Below are 22,602 nucleotides of genomic sequence, written 5' to 3' on the forward strand. Positions count from 1 at the left end.
CAAAATTATCTGAAGCTATTTTTCCCAAAACTGATAACAAACCCTCCAACAACTGTATATCTACTGGTCGACGGGCATCCGACCGAGCGGGTACCCGCCGAGCCCAACCCTTCATAGACTTCACTAAAACAAAAGACCTAGTAGGGTCGTGCAAACCCTTTAACTTGCAAAAAAAAGAAATACCGGCAAGCGCAGATGCCATGGAGGCCCTGGACCTACCCTGTTTAAATCTCTCCCAAACAAAGGAAGAAATTAACTCATCTGTTGACTTACCCTCCTTTTCAGGTAGCGAACCATGTGCGCACCAATCACGCCAAGCCGCCGAGTAAGCCTTGAAAGTTGCTGGGGCAAGCGATTGTAACGCCAAACCTTCTAAACCGGTCTGATGATCTGCCACACAAATGAGGGGCACACCAAACCAACGTCAGAAGCCGACGGGACAAGTGCTCTAAAGCGCGCAAATTGAAAACGGGACAACGCATCAGCAATCTCATTGGACGTTCCTGGGACATGTCTAGCTCTGAATCTTATATTACCCTCAAGGCAGCGCAGAACTAAATGCCTCAGTAAACGCAACACCAAAGGCGAAGAGGAACGTTGATTGTTGATAGCGTGAACTACACCCAGATTGTCACACCAAAAAACTACATGGCAGTTACTCAGTCGTACGGACCAGAGTTCCACCGCTACGACAATTGGGAATAGCTCCAACAACAACATGTTGTTCGTCAGTCCCTCCTCTCGCCATTCAAGAGGCCACGACGCAGCACACCATTCCCCATTAAAGAAAGCCCCAAAACCGGACGAACCCGCCGCATCAGTGAAAAGTTGTAGTATGCTGTTCGCTAGCGGAGGCGAAGGCCAAATACGTTCACCATTGAATTGTAACAAGAACCTCGACCAATTACGAAGATCATCCTTGATTTCGGTCGACAGGCGAACAAACTGATGCGGCCGAGTCGCCCCGACTGTGGCTCTCTCCAATTTTCTACAAAAGACTCTACCCATGGGGATGATCCTACAGGCAAAGTTCAAAGAACCTAACAGTGACTGGACCCTGCGCAATCTAACTGAGTCCTTTGCTAAACAAACTGCAATAATCTCAAGTAGTTTCTCAACTTTATCTCGAGGTAGTCTACAACAACCCTCCACCGTGTCAATCTCAATACCTAAGTATGATAAACAAGGCACCGGACCCTCCGTCTTCTCGTGGGCAATGGGGACACCTAAAACTCTAAACAAAGCCTGCGCAGAAAACAAGAGATCAGAACAAACCCCGCTCTCTCCTGGGCCTATGAAGAGAAAATCATCCAGATAGTGCGCTATGCCCGTCTGACCTGTTCCGGCATGCAGACACCATTGGAGAAAAGAGCTGAATTTCTCAAAATAGGCACAGGAAACCGCGCAACCCATTGGCAAACATTTATCTACAAAATACCCAGACCCCAGACGAAAACCCATGAATTGCATGGCCTCAGGGTGCATAGGCAACAAACGAAAAGCCGCTTCTATGTCTAGCTTCGCCATTAAAGCGCCACGCCCAAAACTACGCACTAAGCTTAAGGTATCATCAAAAGATTGATACACCACCCTGCAATAGCTATCGGGTATAGCGTCATTAACTGAGCCGCTAGGAGGATGGGAGAGATGCTGAATCAAGCGGAACTTGCCTGGCGTTTTTTTGGGTACCACCCCAACTGGTGATATACAAAGGTTACGCAAAGGAGGACAAGAAAAAGGACCCTCCATCCTCCCCAGCAAAACCTCCGCATTCACTTTATCACTCAATTCCCTGGGAAATTCCCTCGCAGAGCGCAAGTTCTGTGACGCCCTAATAATTAAAGTCTCTGTTATAGGTAAGCGAAAGCCAACTGAAAAACCTTCCAACAAAAACAAAGCATCTTCTCTACAGGGATACAACTGTAACCATCTAGTGAGAGAAGTCAAGCAAACTGGGGAAACAGCTTTAACTAACTCATTTGTGCCCCTCCCCTTTGTCCTGTGAAAGACTTCCAGCTCCACGTCGACAGTCCTTGGCCGGATGCTTCCCCCCGCAGAGACGACAGGAGTGGCGAAAACGACAGCCCGAACCCCTCGTACACTTGGAGTCGTTATACGCAAAGCATTTTCCTCTCCCCAAACCTGCCGTCCCTTGTCTGCTGGTAGAATAAATCTTGCGGGAGGGGGCTCCGTCCACGGGAGCCCGACGCTGCTGAGACACCGCCAGCCATACCTCTACATCTTTTACCCCAAACGGAATGACGGGAGCACCATCATGCTTCTTTCGAAATTGAGCGTCATATTCACGCCATGCCAAGTTGCAAGACCGAACGAACATGTCAAGAACCCAGAATAAGTATCTCATGATATTCACATGCTCGTCTGCCCTGGTCTCCAGGTAACATGTCGTGAAAATGAGCATGCCTTTCAACCAGGTATTAAAATTGCAAAAGGCATCTTCGCCAATGCCTCCCGCCTTTTTCGCCTGCGTGAAACCTTTCTTCATCTCATCAGTGAGTGAAAAAAGGTCCACAAATTTTCCTCTTCGAATTCTGTGTCTGACACTTTTTTGCAAGCCGCGCAATACCGCAGTATTCGCGCAATGCACTGTGTCTGCGCCTGTTTCTTGCGCCTTAGCCCCTGACTCGACATTTTTCTTAGCCAAGTTACTCGCCTTTTTCTTCAAACGCCGCGCCACCATTCTAGCAATCTTACGGGGGCGTGCAGGGGAACCAGAGGAGTGGGAAGAGGAAGATTCAGAGGAAGAACAAGCAGTGTCATACTCACCAGAACCGGATGGGCCAGGAACTTCATCACTCGCTTCAACTGCCCCGACCATCTGTGTCAAGTCGTCCTGAACCGGTTCGGGCAAAGAAGGCACCACTTGACTAACTCCCGCTTGACCGCTAGCCATTTCGGATACTGCAACTGAAATAGACGTGTGAGGCACCGGCAAAGAGGGCACAGTGGAAGTGGAGGGAGGGGGGGTACGCACCCCGACATTGGGGGAAATGTTTGGAGGACGGGTAGTAGATGTATGCAGAAAACCATCCACAATAGGTGACACGGGTGCCGGGTGAGGAACGCGGGGGAGGGGAGGTGCTTGAAAAGATGGCGTTGAATGGGGAGGCGGGTAAACCTGCAAAGGCGCCATATAAGGGTAATAAAATTGCTGGTGTTGCACGGGTGGCAGGTAGGGCATAGAATGTGTAGCGAAATAAGGTGCGGACATGGTTGAGGAAGGAGCCACTGCAGGGGAAGCTAACACTGGTGGAGCAAAACCAGAGCTCCAGGATGCATGAATACCTGATGGCCCGGTGCCGGCCGAAGGCATTGAAAATGTGCTCGCCGCCGCCTGACTTACTGATCCCGTCAACCAGGGGGGAGCAATTGAAGATTGCGACACCAAGCCGACGGTAACAACCCCGCTCTGAGCAGGGAGCCAGCCTGCTGTTGTTAAAGCAGGCTGTAAACTGCTGCTAACTGGCAGGAAGGAGTTTAGAAAATGGGGGGAGCTCCTACTCAAAATGGCCGCCGGCTGCGAGATGGGCGCAAGGTCCGCCGTATAAGCCAGACCAGCGTGTCCACTCACGGGCAGCAATGCGGGGGCCCGCTGCTCTATGGGGAAACAGCCCAGCAACCGCCCTGGCGTAAGGCCAAGCAAGCGGTGCTGAGTATGGGCTGTGAAGCACCGCTGCCGTCGGGAGCCCTGCAAACCCATGACCCCCGCTGTGCTGCACGCTGAAGGGATTAGCCGGCGGAGCAGAGCTGGCCACGTAGCTACTACCTGTGGGTGCTTGCACGGTGAAACTGCCGAGGAACGCGCCGGAGGCTGGAGATGCTGAAGCGGCAGTGAGCGTGGGGGGATGCGCGGGTGCCTGCCCGTCCACGTGACCTCCGTCGCTGCGTGTAAGGGAGGGGGAAGCCCGGATGCCTGAGGGAGAGCCCAGAGAAACAGGTGGGGCGTCTGCAGGGACAGGAACAGCGGGGGCAGGGGAAACTGCGGGAGGGGTGGAATTGCCGGTGGGGGATGCCATGGAGAGGGGAGGCTGGGAGATGGGTGATGAAATGAGGGAGGGAGAGGCACGGGCAGAGTGCTCAAAATCCGCCAGCCGGCTGGGTGGGGGAGCAGAGCGACGGGGCCTGGACATGAAAGACAAACTTAATTTGAAGGTAAAAGAAATAGCAACTGAGCTAAATAAACAGCAACAGCTAACAACACTGATACTTAGCTGAAGATGATCCACTTACAAGAGACCGAGCTGAGCTCTTGCAGCACTTTAAATAGACTCCCTATAACTCCTCCCTCTAAACATCCCATAGGCTAATCCAAACAAATTGACACACACAGATTAACCCAGTAACAAGGCTGTCATCAATCCCACACCAGCAGAAAACCAGCAATCTTATCTTCCCTCAATTCTATCCAAATTTCGTCTTCTATTAAAGCTGCATAAATGGAAACCTTATAAGAGCCTAAATTACTGGAAATGCAAGTATAGTGTTGGTATTTCTTACATACATACATAAAAAAAAAAAAAAGTATTGAGGAATTTTAAAATGGCAACCAAGGAGTTAAGTGAGGGGGTTCGCCTGAACCTGTACTTTGGTAACTTGGTAACCAGATGAGCAGGCAGGTTAGTGAGTAAAGGGAGGCTATTGAGTCCTGTGACTCACCATCATTTCACATCGCAAAAATAATGAACTGCAGTGACTCACAACAGTAAAACGCCAGTAAATGACCTTTAGACAATGCATGACTTGTGTTTATAATTGGTAGGTTGCAGTACAAAGCAATGCTCCCAGGGCACCCATACACTGAATGGAATACAATGTGTATCTGGAGAACTACAGTAGATGGTGCTATTTATGTAAATGGTTTTCTATCTTCAGAATCAGAATATAATGTATTATGCTTTGTATTCCTAGTGCAGTGGACTCTGAGGGCCTGATTCACTACCATACGTAACTCCGTATGCAATAGCGATTACGCACGCAGTTCAACTGTGATAGTATGCTAATATGTTGAGATCGCAATGCCCTCACAGCACAAGTACGCCCACTTTACTCAGCACACATACGTACTGTTTAGCAAGACTACGAAACCAACGGTACAATCGAGTACATTCGCAGTCTCGCGCACACTTGCTAACTTCCACGTACGCTATGTGACCTCAGGCTGCATATGGCATCGCAGTGGCTTTATGCACGCCCATGCAACGGCGTGCGAATGCACTGGCACGCCTGCATTTCCCTGACCACCTCCCCGTTACCACCCACAAATGGCACTTTCTGTCAATCACTCTGTGATGTGTCTGTGTAGCCAGGGACATATCTATAATGGGTGCAGGGGGTGTGGTGCACACTGACCCCCAGGTCCCGGGGGGAGCCCGCACCACACACCCTTCACTCATATTATCTAAAACGTACTCCTCCAAGGTCCCACGTCGGGTGTCTCAGTGCTGCACTATATGCCGGAAAATGGCCGCCGTGGCTTTTCCAGGGTTTTGCGCATGCGCAGTAAGGAAATCGCCGAGAAAATGGCGGCCACTCCATTTCCCTGGCGATCTGCGCATGAGCAGTAGACTCTGGGCACACTCTAATGTCCAGAGTCTACTGATGCTGCGATGGCCGGCCAGCCGCGTCAATTGTCTGCTGGCCACTGGGGAGAGTAGAGGGGGCCCAAGATGGGGAATGCACACGGGCCTCCTCCTCTCTTAAGACGCCCCTGTGCGTAGCCTCTGTGATCCCAGTCCCGATCGCGGCGGTCAGTTCGCGCTCTGCGATGCGTACGCATGTGCAGTGAAATATAATCGGCCGAAAGTAGAGACATGGTCATTAAGCCTCTCACGAAGCTGTTTGATACAAAAAAACGCGATAGGCAGACCTAGCGAACAGAACCAGGATTACCTTGCACAAGAAATCCACTGGACTAATAGGATACTTTTTGAGTGAACTTTCTGTCCTAACATTCTACCCCTCAAAAAGGCACAGGAAGATAGGAACCCTCAAGTGAACTGCACAGAGCTGCACAAGAATTTCAGACACTAAGAGGTAAATTTACTAAGATCTGTGTTGGTCCCAATTTGCATTTTCAGGTGATAATATAACTTTTTTGCAAATCGGGAATTTACTATCATTAAAGTCGGGTGATTTCTTAATTTTTTCAGGTTGAAGTCGGGTGGTTTAATGCCACGAATTCGTCCGGTTTGAACAATAGAAATGATATCACCATCGGCTCAATTCGGGAAGTACTTTTCACTTATTTCATACAAATCGTGAATTTACCATTATTCGTTTTGCTAAAGTCGCCCGTTTTACACTCAAATCGAGACTCAATAGAAGTTTTCAATGCACCACCTCCTGAGCTGCGAGTTGTCATCGAACATACATAAATCAGTGTGATTTGTGTATGTTTCTTAATGGCAAGTGTGTTCTAAGGGTTAATTAAATAAAAAAAAATGACATGAGGTCCCCCCCAAAAGGCTAACCAGCCCCGGACTTGCCAGCCAGTCCTGGTACCTAAAATTACGGGGAACAAAACGTGTAGGGTTCCTCAGTAAATTAGGTACCAGCACCAGGCTGCAGGGCCAGTCCTGGTTTTAATTATAGGGGGGAAAAATTGCGTAGGGGTCCCCTTATAACTAAAACCAGTACAGGACACTTTCTAGCAGGGGGCTGATGCCACAGCCAGGGGAGCCCTGTCACAGGGCCCCCCAGCCGCAGCATCAGTCCTGACCGCTAGTCAGCCCAGGCCAGTGACCTCAAATAAAGGGGTCCCCCTCTCCAGGGCACCCCTAGCCTAAGCTGATAGCCCGGGGCTATCCCCACCACCCAAGTCGGTGGGTGGCGGGATGATAGTGTATGTAGTTGAATTAACAACATTGTCTTTACAGTGGAACTACAGGTCCCAGCAAGGTTCCCCCGCATGCTGGCTGGTACTTGGAGAACCACAAGTACCAGCATGCGGGGCATTAAGGCCCTCTGCTACCTGTTGTTCACCTGTAAAGAAATGTGTAAAAAAACACACAACACACACACAGTGAAAGTACAGTTTTATTTCATACATACACACACACACATACTGACCTACATTACTAGGAGTGGTCCCCTTGTCCAAAGTAGGCATCCAAGGTCTTAGAAAACAAAAAATTGAAAATCGCGACCCACGCAACAGATAACAACCAGGATGGTTGATATCTCCCGAATGAAATGCTCAGACGCGGCTTCTGTCTTTATAGAGCCGTATCTGAGCGTTCATTGGCTGAGAGAGGTGAGCCCCCACCTCTCTCAGCCAATGAACGGTTCCTCCATTGAAGTCAATGGTGGGAGCCGCAGGTTACTAAAGTTTATTCTGCGGTTCCCACCATTGACTTCAATGGAGGAGCGGCATTTCATACCGATCCCATTTGTACAGTATGTATTTGTCATAGTGGATTACTAATCAGAGCTTAAATGATATTTATGGTAAAGAAAACTCCTGTTCAAGTTATATCATACAGTACTGTAGATGATTTTATTATTTTAAGATGAGCTTTATCTATGTCGATCTCTTCTTCCCAGATATGTAAAAATACAGCCAGGAGTGAAGCTGATAAGTCTGTGGTAGATCATGCAGATGTTTCGCTAGTTACATCTCTCAGATAATATCTTCTGGTAGGATGCAATACATCACACTCTCCATGCAACAAGTACAGGGGGGGAATCACAAACACAACTCGCAAATCAAGTACAATTTATAAACTAACTGCACAAACATGTTTATCGTGACAGTTGCACAGAGCAGACGCAGATCTTGTTTTTTTCTTGGAACCTTTGAGGTCATTCAAGAGATATTAATGAGGACGGGAACTGAAATCCAGAAAAATAATCAAGGCCGGAAACTCACCAAACAAGTGAAATAACACAGCAAGCAACTTCAAGGGTAAAAGCAGTCTAGGCACAGGCAAAGGAGCAGCAAAAACCACTGGGAAAATGGCGGTGGCCATTTTCCCAGTGACCTGTGCATGTGCAGTACTAGTGTCCCCGGGAAAACCACGCAGGCGCCATTTTCCCGGAGACCCGCGCATGCACAGTAGAGTCTGGCTCCAATCCAAACACATACTGGTAGGTTGATTGACAAAAATGAACACGTGTGTGTGTATGTATGTCTATGTGATAGGGAATATACAGGTCTATGTACTATTAGTACACTTTCTGTGGTGTGACAGCAGCTCCTGCTTCAGCTCAAAGAAGGAGGGAGCTACCTCTCTGTTTACTAATAAAGCAGCTGCCGAAGAGGGTGACATCTTAGATACTTTCTGTCTGCTGGTTCTTGTCGGCACATGCTCCCTACAAGCACTTACCTGCATGACCTCCGGCGTCTGCGTGACCTCTCAGCCGCCCAGGCACCTGGAAGCAGAGATGACGTCCTTAGTAACACCTGCTTCCCTTAGCCTCTGTGCTCAGTGTACATAGTTTTTCCTCTATCTCATTGGTTGGTATGAATAAGTAAACGCCATGTTTGTTTTCCTCCTTTGAGCAGATTGGTTGTAGCTGAATTTTTGTGGCATTTCAGAAAATGATGAGGGTAACTTAGCTCTGAGCTATCCTGTGTTGCCTGTATTGTGTAGCGTTGAGGCTGTTCTTACAGCTCATCTGCACATATATTGTAAGATAAATACCTTTATACTAATTTGACAACCTAGTGCCGACAAAGCTGTCAGCGTCTACCCGTGTCACACTCAACAATAGGGTATGTTATAGGGTGGGGCTATTACAGCATGGATGGCCGAATATCAGTAATTTGGATTATGTTTCCTCTTTATAAAACTTGTGTACTGGAAAAGGCTCCTGCCTATTTTATGGCCGTATGGCTGGATTAAGAGGTATTTGGAACATGGACAGACGTGACAAGACAGTGCTGCGGTGTCAATTTAGTTTAGATTAGGAATGGTATATTGATAGAACATTTCAGCCTGATGTTCAGATTGAGTTGCAGTGATCAAGAAATAGTTTGGCTGCTCATAACAAAGTTGATAGGGACTTAATTTGACACAAAATACACAGTCGAGTCACATTATTATTACCATCAGCTAATAGCCAGAGTAACCGCCGTGTGCAGCATGGACAGAAGCTAGACGGGCTGGGAGTGACTCAGTGAGGTGCTGGTAGGTTGGCACAGGTATCTGGAGCCATGCTGACTGCAGTACATCCCACAGCTGCAGGAGGGTGTGTGGTGGAGTATCCATAGAGCAAACACAACAATCAATACAGTCTCACAGATGCTCAATTGGGTTCAAGTCTGGGGAATTAGGGGGCCAGGGAATTACTTGGAAGTCTTGGTCGTGCTTGTCCAACCACTGCCAGACATTTCTAGCCGTGTGACATGTCACATTGTCTTGCTGGAACATCCTATCCGCCTCAGGGAAGACAATGTATGGGTGTACGTAATCTGCAAGGATGGAGTCATAACCAAATTGGTTGCGGGTGCCTTCTACATGGATGAGTGGGTCCAGAGAATGCCATGAAAACATTCCCCAGACCATGATGCTCCCACCACCAGCTTGTGTTCTTCCAGCAATGGGTGCAGGGTGTTTGTTCTCCAATGTTTCTCGTTTGACCCACCAACATCCATCCGTCCAATGAAACAGAAAACATGACTCATCGGAAAAGGCAGGTCCAATTTCGATAAAGGCTTGAAAATTGAAGCCATTTCCACCGATGCACCTTCGTTACCATAGGTGCAGTGACCATCTATCTGCTTCAGAGCCCCATACGCAGCAGGGTTCGCTGAACTGTCTTTCTAGACACATTTCTGATGGCCCCCAGGTCGATTTTGACAGTGAGCTGCTCCACTGTAGCGTCTCGGCCAGCCCTCAAGCACCTTCGTAGCCGGCGTTCACCTCTCACATCAATGGCACGTGGTGCCCCGCAGTTTCCAAGACTGTTATTCGCAATGGTGCCATTTATCCAGTCACGATACATCTTCACCACAGCAGCACAAAACTGCGCTGTTTCAGAAATACTGCCACCCTTGGTACGGAAGCCATTAATCATCCCTTTTTGCAATTCTGATAAATTGCCCCTTTTATTCGTGACAGCAATGAGTGATATGTGTGCAGACGGCATATCGCACACCTTATATACCCACCAAGCCAGCGCACAGCACCTGACTAACTTCATGGGCTATACGCTGCCGATGTCAAATGTAGGAGGTGGTCATAATAATGTGACTCAACTGTGTATATTGGTAGCCTACTCGTATTTTACTGACTGAGAAGAGCATTAGATAGAGCATTGGTTCTCAAACTCAGTCCTCAGGACCCCACACAGGTCACTTTTTCCAAGTCACCCAGCAGGTGCACAGGTGTATTCATTACTCACTGACACATTTTAGAAGATCCACAGGTGGAGCTAATTATATCACTTGTGATTCTGTGAGGAGACCTGGAAAACATGCACTGTTTGGGGTCCTGAGGACCGAGTTTGAGAACCTGTAAGATAGAGGCTTCATTTTTTTTTTTTTTTTTAAATGTCAATTTAATATGGAATGGGTACAGGATGCCGACATTTGGGATCCCGGCGTTCAAAATACAGACGACGGAAGGGTTAGGCTACCGTCAGTATCCTAACCCTCTCCCTACCCTAACTCTAATCTTCTCCGGTGCCTAAACCTAACCTCCCCCCTAGTGCCTAAACCTAACCTCTCCCTCCCTGTACTCTAAACCTAACCCTCCCCCCTAGTGCCTAACCCTAACCCTCCCCCTAACCCTGCTACTTACCGTAGGAATTCCAGCTGTCGGGATGCTGGCGCCGGATGTCTGACAGGTCTGGATTCTGGCGCCTGCGGAATCCTATCTGCGAGATATTGAACATGGAATCGGTATGATTTACCGTCGGACCCATGCCCGGCGGTTGGAATCCCGCCTTCCCCTCCACCTAAACCTAAGTCCCCCGGGGGGGTGCCTAACCTTAAATCCCCTCCCGGGGGTGCCTAAGCCCCCTTCCCCTTACCTAAACCTAACCTCCCGAGGGGTGCCTAACTCTAAGTCCCCCCCAGGAACCCTAAACCTAACCCCCCCCCGTGGCTATTCGCACTCGGCACCCGGCGTCCCTTTGATCGGGATGCCGGGCGTCGGGCTATATAAGGTCCGCTAGCTTCCCGACTGCATACCATTGAACATAACCCATTTAATATTCCCTGCCTGTTTGGACTGGAAGGAGTGAAGGTGCCTGATTTCTGAAAGTATCTGTACAACTAAGAATATGATTTTATTTTAAGTTCAGTTTAAATTCAAAGTAGATGTACACTGATTAAACCTTTACTGTCACTGTACAATTATGCAAATTATAATTAAAGTGTCTGGAATGCAGAAAGCATCTGTAAAGTCAGGAGAACAAACATACTTAAATAGAAAATACTGGTTGCCTAATGGTGGTAATTGCTGAAAGAGGAGTGTGCTACTGCTCAGACTCCAGGCTTCCTGTCTCTACAAGGAGGCTTCATGTCCTGTTCCAAGATGGCCACTGAGCTCACTACTGAGCTTGGGCAGGGGCCATCTTGTGTTTGCTGTGAAGAGTGACATGATGGGAGACAGTAGTCTCCTACTTAGCTCATATATGAGAGACCAGGTTATTACCTGCTATTGACGCTGTTCCAGTATCCTACTCTGCTACCCGTTTGCTGCACACCTTCACCAGTTGGTAAGCTATATAGCCCCCCGTTCTGCTCATGCTCTGTTCCATTACCATGCTTTATTAATTAGACTTATAGGTGACTGATACCACTTTTACACCTAAATTCCGGGTCTGCCCCGGAGTTGGAACAGGGTTCCAACTCCGGATCAGACCCAGAATTTAGCCGGCGCCGACCCAAGACATTCCCGAGTCGGCGCCGTTCACACCAGACCCGGCTTTTCAGGTATTGAAGTGGACGCTTGGAGATGACATCATCTCCAAGTGCCACTGAAGCTGGACCAATCGGCTGGCTTGCGGCACGCTCCAGGTCATCGTGACCCAGAGCGCGCCGTTCACACTGCAGGGTTTCATGGGTTACTCCCGTGTTAAACCCTGCTAGTTAGTCACTCGACCCGGCGATCCAACCCTCTCCCCTTTTACACCAAGGAGCTACCTGGGTTAACCCTGTAAAAACCCGGGTTTTAGCTCCTGTGTAAAAGGGGTATGAATTTGACTGCAGAGTATTCTACCTCCTGTGCCTGCTTTATTAATTAGACTTATAGGTAACTAGCTTTTTCTTTACTGAATCCTTATGCTATTGTTCCTAATGCCTTATGATTTGTAATAGTTAATTTGTTATAAGGATTCTCTCCAGCCTATTGACCAAAGTGAGTGCTTGATTTATTTCTAGCCCTAGATGTTTGGTAAGTGTCGCTTTTTTACTTAAGCCATTTTTATTGCTAGCTGTCTTTTGGATGGCCAATGGGGGGGGTTTTCATTAATTAGTGTCCACACTTGCCTGCATCTCTGTATAAGTGTCAGTATATAGGCTGAATAGCTGGCTAGCTGGCTGGATGGTGCAGTTTCTAAAGTGCAGTCTTTTTTTAGTGCAAAACTGTAGCGTTATACCTGCGTTAAACCGAAGCTAAACAGAAGGAGAAAACTCTAAGGGCCTGATTCAGACCTGGTCGCAAGCGCTGAGCGCTCGCAACTGGGTCGATGTTTGCCCACTGGGCATGCGCACGTCGTGCGCATGTTCGAGACCTGGCTAGCGATGGGTGCTCCGTCACTCCGGGTCTTGCACCAAAGGGGATGAGCTGTCAATGGTGATTGACAGCTCGCCTCGTTTGGTAGGTGGGCAGGGGGGGTGGCTAGCCAAACGGAAACGCCTGCCATTTGGGGGCGGCCCCGCTGACATCACCAGTGATGTCAGTGGGAGAGCTTCCGGCTCTATTAGAAATCCTTCACTCTCTTGGTCTATGTGGCACTGCCCTCTCCTGGCTGTCCTCCTACCTCTCTGATCGTTTCTTCTCTATCTCCTCTCATGACTCCTCTTCCCCCCCATTTCCACTAACAGTAGGAGTTCCTCAAGGTTCTGTTCTTGGACCTCTCCTGTTCTCCCTATATACCTCCTCTTTAGGTGAACTCATAAACTCTTTTGACCTCCAATATCATCTCTATGCTGATGATACTCAAATTTACCTTTCCACAGATGAGCTCTCATTCCCGCTCCTCACCCGTATCTCCAACTGTCTCTCTGCTGTCTCTTCATGGATGTCCCAGCACTTTCTTAAATTTAACATGTCTAAGACTGAGCTGATCATCTACCCACCCTTCTCCACTACCTCACTTCCCACAATTTCAGTATCTATTGATAGCACAACTATCTCCTCTAGCCCCAAAGTGCGCTGTCTTGGAGTTATCCTAGACTCTTCCCTCTCCTTTAAACCACACATTCAGCACCTCTCACAGTCCTTCCATTCCACATAAAAAATCTCTCCAGGACGCCACTAAAACCCTCATCCACTCGCTGGTCATCTCCAGATTGGACTACTGTAACCTTCTCCTAGCTGGCCTCCCAGTCTCTCACCTCTCTCCACTCTCTCCACTACAATCGGTTCTCATTGCTGCTGCTCGGCTCATCTTCCTCTCCAGATGTTCTACATCTGCTTCCCCTCTCCTTCAAGCCCTACACTGGCTGCCCTTCCCCTTCAGATGCCAATTCAAGGTTCTTACACTCGCCTACAAAGCCCTCACCAAATCCTCTCCCACATACATTTCTGACCTTCTCTCCCTTCACACTCCCGCCCACCCACTTCGCTCAACAAATGCCTTTCTTGCCAACTGATTACTTCTTCCCACTCCCACATCCAAGATTTTGCCTGTGCCACTCCCTACCTTTGGAACGCTCTCCCTACCCTTTCAGACTCTCCACCTATCTACAAATCTTCAAATGGGCTCTTAAAACCCACTACTTCATCAAGGCCTTCCAGCTCTCATCCTAGCCCACTTCATGTTCTTTCCTCCCTATCTTCCCCTTCTGTGTCACGCCTGTCTGTCTGCCCCTCCCTTTATAATGTAAGCTCTCACGAGCAGGGCCCTCTTCCCTCATGTGCTTCTTTTTACATTTTCTTCTACTCCTTACTCCCCATAAGGGCACCTAACACTTGACTGCCAACTCCGTGCTGCTGCTTATTGTGAGTGCTTTAATCGCTATTGCAGCAATGTAGGAGGGTTGTTCAAATAGTAATGCCTAAATGCTCATAACTATGAAATAATATGCAACATTTATTTGAAACTTTGTCAGATTGTAGTTTAATATGTCTGCTAACTATATTTGTATTTTTGTTTAGGTAGTCCAAGAAATACCATGGAATCCAAGATGAAACAAAGAGCCGTCATTGAATTTCTGGAAAAAAAAAGGCTGCAGTGCTACAGAAATCCACAGAAGACTGAAAAAAGTGTATGGTGAGCGTACAATTGACTATAGCAATGTCAGAAGGTGGATGAAGCATTTTCAATTGGGAGAATCATCTGTGTGCGACAAACCTTGTGGTGGCAGATCATCAACTGCAGTGACAGCAGAGAACCGACACAAAGTCAATGCCATGATTCAGAAAGACCATTGTGTGACCATCAGAGATATCAGTGATGAACTTGAATGTAGCCACGGCACTGTAGAAACACTAATCAATGATTTGGGATATCGTAAAGTGTGTGCTAAATGGGTTCCAAAGCAATTAACCAGGGATCATAAGGCCAAGAGAGTTTGGAAGTGTGCAATGACCTTTTGACCAACCTTGAAGCCAACCCTGAGACGGTTTTGGAAAATGTCATTACAGGAGATGAGACCTGGGTATTCCTTTATGACCCAGAAACAAAGGCCCAATCAAAGCAATGGAAACACCTAAATTCACCTAGGCCAAAAAAGTTTAAACCACAGCGATCCGTAAACAAAGTCATGGCCACATTCTTCTGGGATTGCTGAGGTGTTATTCTCATCGATTACTTGGAACAAAACCAATCAATCAACAGTGATCGATACATTATTACACTTAAGAAGCTGAAAGAAGCCATCCACAAAAAAAGTCAACAATTCGACTTTAAAATGTCATCTTACACCACAACAATGCCAGACCTCACACTTCGTTAGCAACCAGTAGCGGCTCCAGGCACGGGCAAGCCGATCCATCGCCCGGAGTGCTACTGTTTCTGGAGGGCGCAGGAAACGTCCACCTCCCTCCCAGCGCTATAGGATATATTTAAGCTCAGTGGGAGGGAGCGGAGGAGGGAAGGGGCAGCAACACAGGACGGCGCTGGGCGCAGCACAGCCTAGCGCCGGCCCTGATGGCAACATCTGCGGCCATTGACAAAATGAGGTGGGCAATAATGCCAATTCCACCATACAGTCCTGATTTGGCCCCTTCTGACTTTCATCTGTTTGGCCCTCTCAAAAACTGTTACCGTGGTCAACATTTTGAAGACATAGAGGTTGTTAAAAACGCCATACGTTCCTGGGTCAAACACCAACCAATGGAATTTTTCCAAAGTGGATTCACAGCTTGGGTTGAGAGGTTGAGAAAATGTTTGAGGGCAGATGATTAATTTTTTGAGTAGAGTCATTCTGTTACTAAGACTTCAAAGTATTTTACTGCAAATTTTAAAATCTATATCTATAATAAAATTTGAGTTCTGAGCATTTAGGCATTACTTTATGAACAACCCTCATATATAAATCATGTCCTTGTCCTGCACTGTAATGTACTGTAAGTTACTTGTTTCTTGTTCACTTACTTGTTTTATGTACTATGTAAGGCGCTGCTAAACACTTGTGGTGCCATATAAATAAAAGATAATAATAATAATTACCAGTGTGCATGTAACAGTGAGTACAACTGTACCTGCTATCTCTCAATTAACCAACACCACTGGTTAAGTAACTGGGCTGTTCCTAGCTTGAGTCATTTATTTATTTAAAACTTTTCTTTTGCACCGCAAAGATCTGTGCTGATGATCAGTAGCAAGGGTGTATCTACCATGGGTGCAGGGTTTGTGGGGGCCCTCACTGCACACCCTGCATTCATTGATTATACTTATTTGTCCTCTGACACCATAGAAATCAATGGGAAATGGTGCAGATTTGTGCACTCGCTGTAGAGTAATCACAAGGAAAATGGGGGCCAAGCTCCTAGAGATCTATGCATGCAAAGTAGATTCTGGCACAGTGCCAGATGCTACTCAGAGAATGAGCTGGAAAGGGGTGATGGGGGCATGTAGATTGCACATGGGCCCCCTCCTGTCTTAATCCGCCTCTGATCAGTAGCAGCACCACGAATGTTTGATCCAGCGGTAGAGGAACCACAACAACTACATCTCCTTATATTGATGCTGCCCCCTGTAATATGGGGAGGACGCCAGCAAAGCAGGAGATGTACAAGTTACGTTAATACATTTTTCTGTACAGTGTATTGTTACAGATATGCGGTTGAGTAGTTGAGTTAATTACAATAGTTTCCCTGATAAATATAGAATAATGAATAATAGTAATTCAAGGTTACAGGCTGCCTTGAAGTACAAAGAACTGCATGAGCTGTAATCTAGTACAATATACTGTCGGGTGGTTCTAATATGTCTTCAAGGTTTTGTTATAAGCTTCCTATACATTAAATCCTGAGTCAACTTCAGTTTTTTTACATTGAGCAACATGAGCCAAATTGTACTTACTGAAGAATTGGGAGTATATCTCAGAAATCGGACAACTTTGGCATCTGAAGCTCTACATGCTAAAGCCATATATCGATTCCGAAATGTCCCGTAGATTTTCAGGTGAAATCCAGGCTTGCCCGATGTGTCTTTACCACTGCTGGCGACATCAATTCCGTAGGCTGATAGATCAAAGTATAAATTGTGCGCTCGGATCTCAGGAGTTGGTACCTGGGTACGTGGAGAAAAACAACTATTAATGAGCTGAACATTTCCAGGTCTGATAAATCAAAGTGAGATAACTATTTCCCCTAATCCAAACATCAGCCTAATTTTGTCCAATTATAATAAAACAAGTACATAATTACTGATTCTGAGCGTTGCCATAGCGATGTTTCAGTAAGTAATTATGCTTTCTATTTGAATAGTTATCAGCAGAGAATAATGTTTCTAATTATATTTGCAGATGTTTAATTTCCTGTGATAAACTAATATAAAGATTATTGTAGTAGCAACATAATACAACAAAAGGAAAAAACAACTCTACCTCAACGAGCTGAACATATTTCAATGAATAAACAATGGAAAAGAGAAAAAAGAATAAAAAAAAAACACAAAATGTTTTGGGGTTGTAATTTTTAGTTGTGAAATGGGAGTAGATATTTAAAATGCTGAAAGCATAAAGGCTTTTTTTAAGTGTTAATCTAACCACTATAACCATTTACCTGGAGTCATGGCACTCGGAGCAAGTGCATGTCACAGCACCCCTTCACCCCCCCCCCCCCCCCCAGTGGATGTCTGGCGCCACCGTGTGGCGGTGTTTAGAAAGTCTTTTCTGCATTACACACCAATACTTGATCTTTTTTTTATAGTTTTTATAGAATTCCCTTTAACTATTGACACACCTCCCCTTGTAATGTTAATACTTCCAGATATTCTTTCTGTGACTAATTCCTGTTTTCCCCAGTAGTATAACTAATCCCCCTCCTCAATATAGCTCCCTAGGTGATGCCACCTCCCCTTCATTGATTACAGATCCCCCTATTTGCCCTCCTCCCCCTCCAACCTCAATGAGATTCATGAAACCAGGGTACCCACCCTTAGAGGCAGCTCTGGAATGTCACCAACATATTTTAGTGTTGTTTGGACAATACTAGTAGAGAGCTAGTTAGACCTTTAAAAACAACTTTATGAAGTCTTCACCTATAGAAAGCTGTCTTTCCCTTAAAGCTGAACACACTTACCTATACTCAGATGCACCACAGGTGTTCAACTCCAGGTAGTAAAGGCATATCACTCCAAACTCAAGGTATTACCAAAGTTTAGCGATGGACAGGATAATAAACAGAAGTACTAGATATTATTACTAGATGAAACAGGAACTGGATAGCCACTGGCAGATGGCTATAGCCAAGATTGCCAAGTAGGAGCTTGTAAGCAACAGAACTGGTAGCAGACAGATAGTATAATATTTGCATTGGGGGCTTGGGCTGGCAGATAAACTGTACAAGTAAATTTCTGGGTTAGCTGCAGACAAACTTTATTAATAAACAATAATGGTTCATGGCTGGTGACAACCAAGTTACAGTAAGTATACAATATGGGGTCAGGGCTGGCAGTAGACAAGCTATATTGAGTATACAGTCCAGGGTCAGGACTGGCAGTATGCACACTATACAGACTAGAGTATACAATCTGGGTCAGGGCTGGCAGCAGACAAAATATAAACCAAAATCAAGACAAAGGGGCCTATTCATGGTGTTAATTATCGAGGTCTGAACGGACCCCAATAATTAACATTCTAACTCGCCACTGAATCTGAAGCAATTCAACATTGCTCCGGCGCGGTGACAGCTGATGCAAAATCAGCTGTCCCCGCAAGCGGCTTTCCTGCACCTTTTCGGAGCAGTGAATCTTTTCACTGATCCTTACGGAGCATTGACGGTAGTGCGCATGCGTGACCTACAGGTCACGCATGCGCACAAGAACCCCGACGTCCGGCGGAAGGAACCAGACAGGGGTGGAGGCATCTGAATGGATCCCTCTTGGCAACCTGGACCTCCATCCCATAGGGAAGGAATAGGTTGCGATCCACTAGCGGGAGCACTCGCCATCTGAAGATGGTGAATGCTACCGCACTCAAGCTCCGAAAATAATGTATTTTCGGAGCTTGTTGAATTCTGTCCCCATACTAGTGTATGGGGACAGCGGGCCATTCCGCGAGTGGAAGATAAGTAGGAGATATCTGTGATACTAGTGTATGGGGACAGCGGGCCATTCCGCGAGAGGAAGGTAAGTAGGAGATATCTGTGATACTAGTGTATGGGGACAGCGGGCCATTCCGCAAGAGGAAGGTTTAGTAGGAGATATCTGTGATACTAGTGTATGGAGACAGTGGGCCATTCCGCCAGAGGAGGGTAAGTAGGAGCTATCTGTGATACTAGTGTATGGGGCAGCGGGCCATTCCGTCAGAGGAAGGTAAGTAGGAGAGATCTGTGATACTAGTGTATGGGGACAGTGGGCCATTCCGCCAGAGGAAGGTAAGTAGGAGAGATCTGTGATATCTCCTGCTTTACCTTCTTGATGAATGGCCCGATAACTTAATCTTTTACAACTTCAGGTGAAAATGTTCATTTTCACCTGCTTTTGTAAAAATTGAGTGATGATGAATAGGCCCCATACTCAGGACAGGAGAGGGTATCCAATGAAAAACTGAGTCAGCAGCTGTAAACAGGACACAGGAATGCAGGTTCACCTTGTAGCAAAGCAGAAGCTATAACTGGTGCTGGTACTCTCCTTCTTCTGCATCCTCTCCTTTCTCTGCATCCTATCCTGTGGGGCTTTGCTAAACATCACTGAATCGCTTACAGCAGGCATTGGGTTATAGAGGGAGAACATCTTTCCGGTTTAAAGTGTCCACGCTCCTATTCACCCATTATACCCCAACATATTCCAGTGTCCTCTAATAAACTCACAGGGGAGAATTTGCGAAGCAGCGGCTTCAGTAAGCCGCTGCTTCCAGGCGGGTTGCAAGTGAGTATTTTAAACGGCATAGGGAGTCAGTGTTAAGCACGTTGGCTTTACACTGACTGTGGGAGCCATTTTAAATATGTACCCGCAACCCGCCGGGAAGCAGCGGCTTACTGAATCCGCTGCTTCGTAAATTCTCCCCAATGTATAGAAATCCTGTTTTTACATTTCCTTAATACACAGATCAAAGATCAATTTTAAAGAGAGTGGATCATTTCAACACAAATTATAGGGTAAAGGTTTCTGCAACTGAAAAAAAAAAAGTAATCTCAGTAACACTTTACAGTTATACAGATACCATGGAAGCACAGCATATGTCTGACGTACATACCCTGCTCACTCGCAGATTACACAGATATATTTAATCCATTCAGCCGTGGATCACACTTAGATAAAGCTTTGACGAAAAAAAAAAAAATTAAACAATGGTCACCCCCCTTTTTTTTCAACAAAAGTTCTTTATTCACAAAGGCAGGATGTCATTAATTTAATGGTTGTTTACCACGCTTTATGCTGCAAATGACGTTCTTTGCTTGCACACAAGACTGTTATTATCTTTGCAGATAGCTTCAGTAAAAACGTCTGCATCTCATTGCAGTTATGGATTATAGTATTGCATGAGTAGCTGCAGAGTTTTCTTTATTATTATTTATTTAACAGCCTATTCCATTGCACTTTGCAATTGGGAACAAACAGTAATAGAACAAGACTGGGTAATAACAAACAGACATAGAGGTAGGAGGGCCCTGCTCACAAGCTTACACTATATAGAGAAATAGGCATTGATACACAAGGATAGGTGCTACCTGTTACATATCAGACGTGTATATGATGGGTCATGGTAATGGTAATTTTATTTAGTTTGGAAAGCAGTGGTCTTAGTAAACATGAGACAGCAAAATAACAGTGGGTTCTGCAATTCACAGGCCCAAAATTATATTCATAGGTGTAAGAGTACATTGTAATGTCTTAACCCAAAACAATCAGTCTGCATAAAGAGATACACAGATATAGCGTTACCATGATATCCGTCACGCCATTGCAACATCTGATGACGTACAAGTGTTACCATAATATAACAATATTACAGTCCTCCGCCACAAATCACACACACCAACATCCGCACTGAAAGCTCTTGGTTAGGATTCTTGCCCACTGCCATTTAAAAAATGGTTGTTAAAAATATAACGGCGCAATAAATAGTAAAAAATAAGAAAAAGATACTTTCCAAACATGGAACACATCCACATTGTTATCATAGTTTCTATGTCAGACCCATTTTTGTGTTTCAGTAGCATACCCTACAGTATATAAAGCTTGTAAAACATATGTAAAAATTTGCAATTGGTAAGTAAGTACCCAATAGCGGAAGCCAATAGTGGGAATGGGAGAGCTCTGCCTGGCAAAGTGATTAGCATATATATGTAAAAAGAGAAAAACAGCGCTACTACTTAATTAATAATCAATTAGAGATGGAGTGGTTGTAGTGTCTAAAATTAATTTAATACAATTCTATAAAAAATAATATTACAATTTGTGTATGGTAGATATAGCAGCAATAGACAACACAATAACAAGTGCAATGGTAGTCAGTTAAAATAATTGGAAATTAGTATGCCCCACTATCCTATATTTTTCATGGGATATAAACAGTTACTTAGCAAGAATTAATAAATATCCAGCAGTGTATAGATACCACAGCCAATTGCAGGGGTTCCTTAACTAGCGGACATGATTCACGCAGGAGTAAGAGTCCCTTGGCTTTGAATTGTGACAAGTGTTGTTGTTCTTTGTATCACAGCTATTCGAGTGGCCAGGAGGCCGCTCCGAAAAGTAAGAGGGATGGCCCTGATTCAGAGCGAGCGCTCTGTCAGAGCGTCCGGCTCTGAATCAGGGCCAGAGCCTCCATGTGCATGCAATTATCCCTGTCTGTGAAATGAGCATTTCTGGGTGTCAACTAAGTGTTCCATCCGGCACTCTTCTTACACTGCCTAGCACCCAGCGCCGGCCGGAATACAGAGTACTGCACAGAGTCGCCCCCGCCTCCATCTCGATCCAGGCTGGCAGACAGAGTGTTTGGTCAGTACAGGCTGTGCTCTCTGCAGTTAGGGATTGTTCGGTCTGTACCTCAAACTACCCCGCCGCCTCCCCAATTTTTTGGCGTTTAGTCGGAGTTCCGTGCTATTCTTAGGCATACGTATATAATGAAGGAACACCTATTTCTGGCGGATCTCTTGCGCCCAGCATGGGTTAGGTGCAAGTGGTGATACAGATGATGATGGTTTCAGCTGTGGATGGAAAAAATTGTGTGTGGTGCAACTATATGCATGGAGCCCGGGCTTCCTGAGGGGCCTGGCGGGGGCCTGGGTCCGACACTGTCCCCCCTCCCTCACAGCAGACCAGCACACAGCGTGTGCTGAGCTGCAGTGGGAGACTGCTAGTGGCTGCTGAGCAGCAGCCACAACAGTCTCCTATGCCTTTAGGGGGAGCGATCACACTGATCGCGCCCCCCCTGGCTTTGTGCCGGGCTGAGGGGGCTCAGAGCGCCCCCCTCGCCAGCGAGCGGCGCTGATTTTTTTAAAAAGGGGGCGTGGCCACGCCTCCCTCTATTAGGCCACGCCCCCTGTTACCCGGGCCTGCCGCAGCTCTTGGCAGGCCTGGATCTGGGGCGAGAACTGAGTTCGATTCAGGTTTTCCCACCAGGCTTGGATCTCAAAACGAGGCAAAACGTCATCCTCCCGCTGTTGGATTCTCGCGGGGCTTTGGATCCTATAAAGGTCCCCGTGCTTGCCGCCATTTTCATTCCGGCTGTGGAGAGTGAAGAGGAAGCTAGGGAGGGGCTGTGCTGTTGTTGTCCATAGCGGCTGTGCTGTTGCTGTTGTCATAGGGGCTGGCTGCTGTTGTCATAGGGGCTGTCTGGACTGTGATGTG

At 46.5% G+C, this 22,602-nt stretch overlaps 1 protein-coding gene across 2 annotated transcripts in view; it reads right to left on the bottom strand.

The window, feature by feature from the left end:
* Positions 1-22,602, bottom strand: part of LOC148518949 (uncharacterized) — an 89,010-nt gene that overhangs the window by 16,194 nt on the left and 50,214 nt on the right. For both annotated transcript variants that reach the window (XM_088476814.1, XM_088476815.1), the window contains exon 3: positions 16,663-16,872. In XM_088476814.1, coding sequence (XP_088332940.1) covers positions 16,663-16,872 — 210 coding nt within the window. The remainder of the gene's footprint in view (positions 1-16,662; positions 16,873-22,602) is intronic.

This window comes from Taudactylus pleione, unplaced genomic scaffold (assembly GCF_031769625.1).
Source record: "Taudactylus pleione unplaced genomic scaffold, aTauple2 ptg000195l, whole genome shotgun sequence".
Classification (NCBI taxonomy): domain Eukaryota; kingdom Metazoa; phylum Chordata; class Amphibia; order Anura; family Myobatrachidae; genus Taudactylus; species Taudactylus pleione.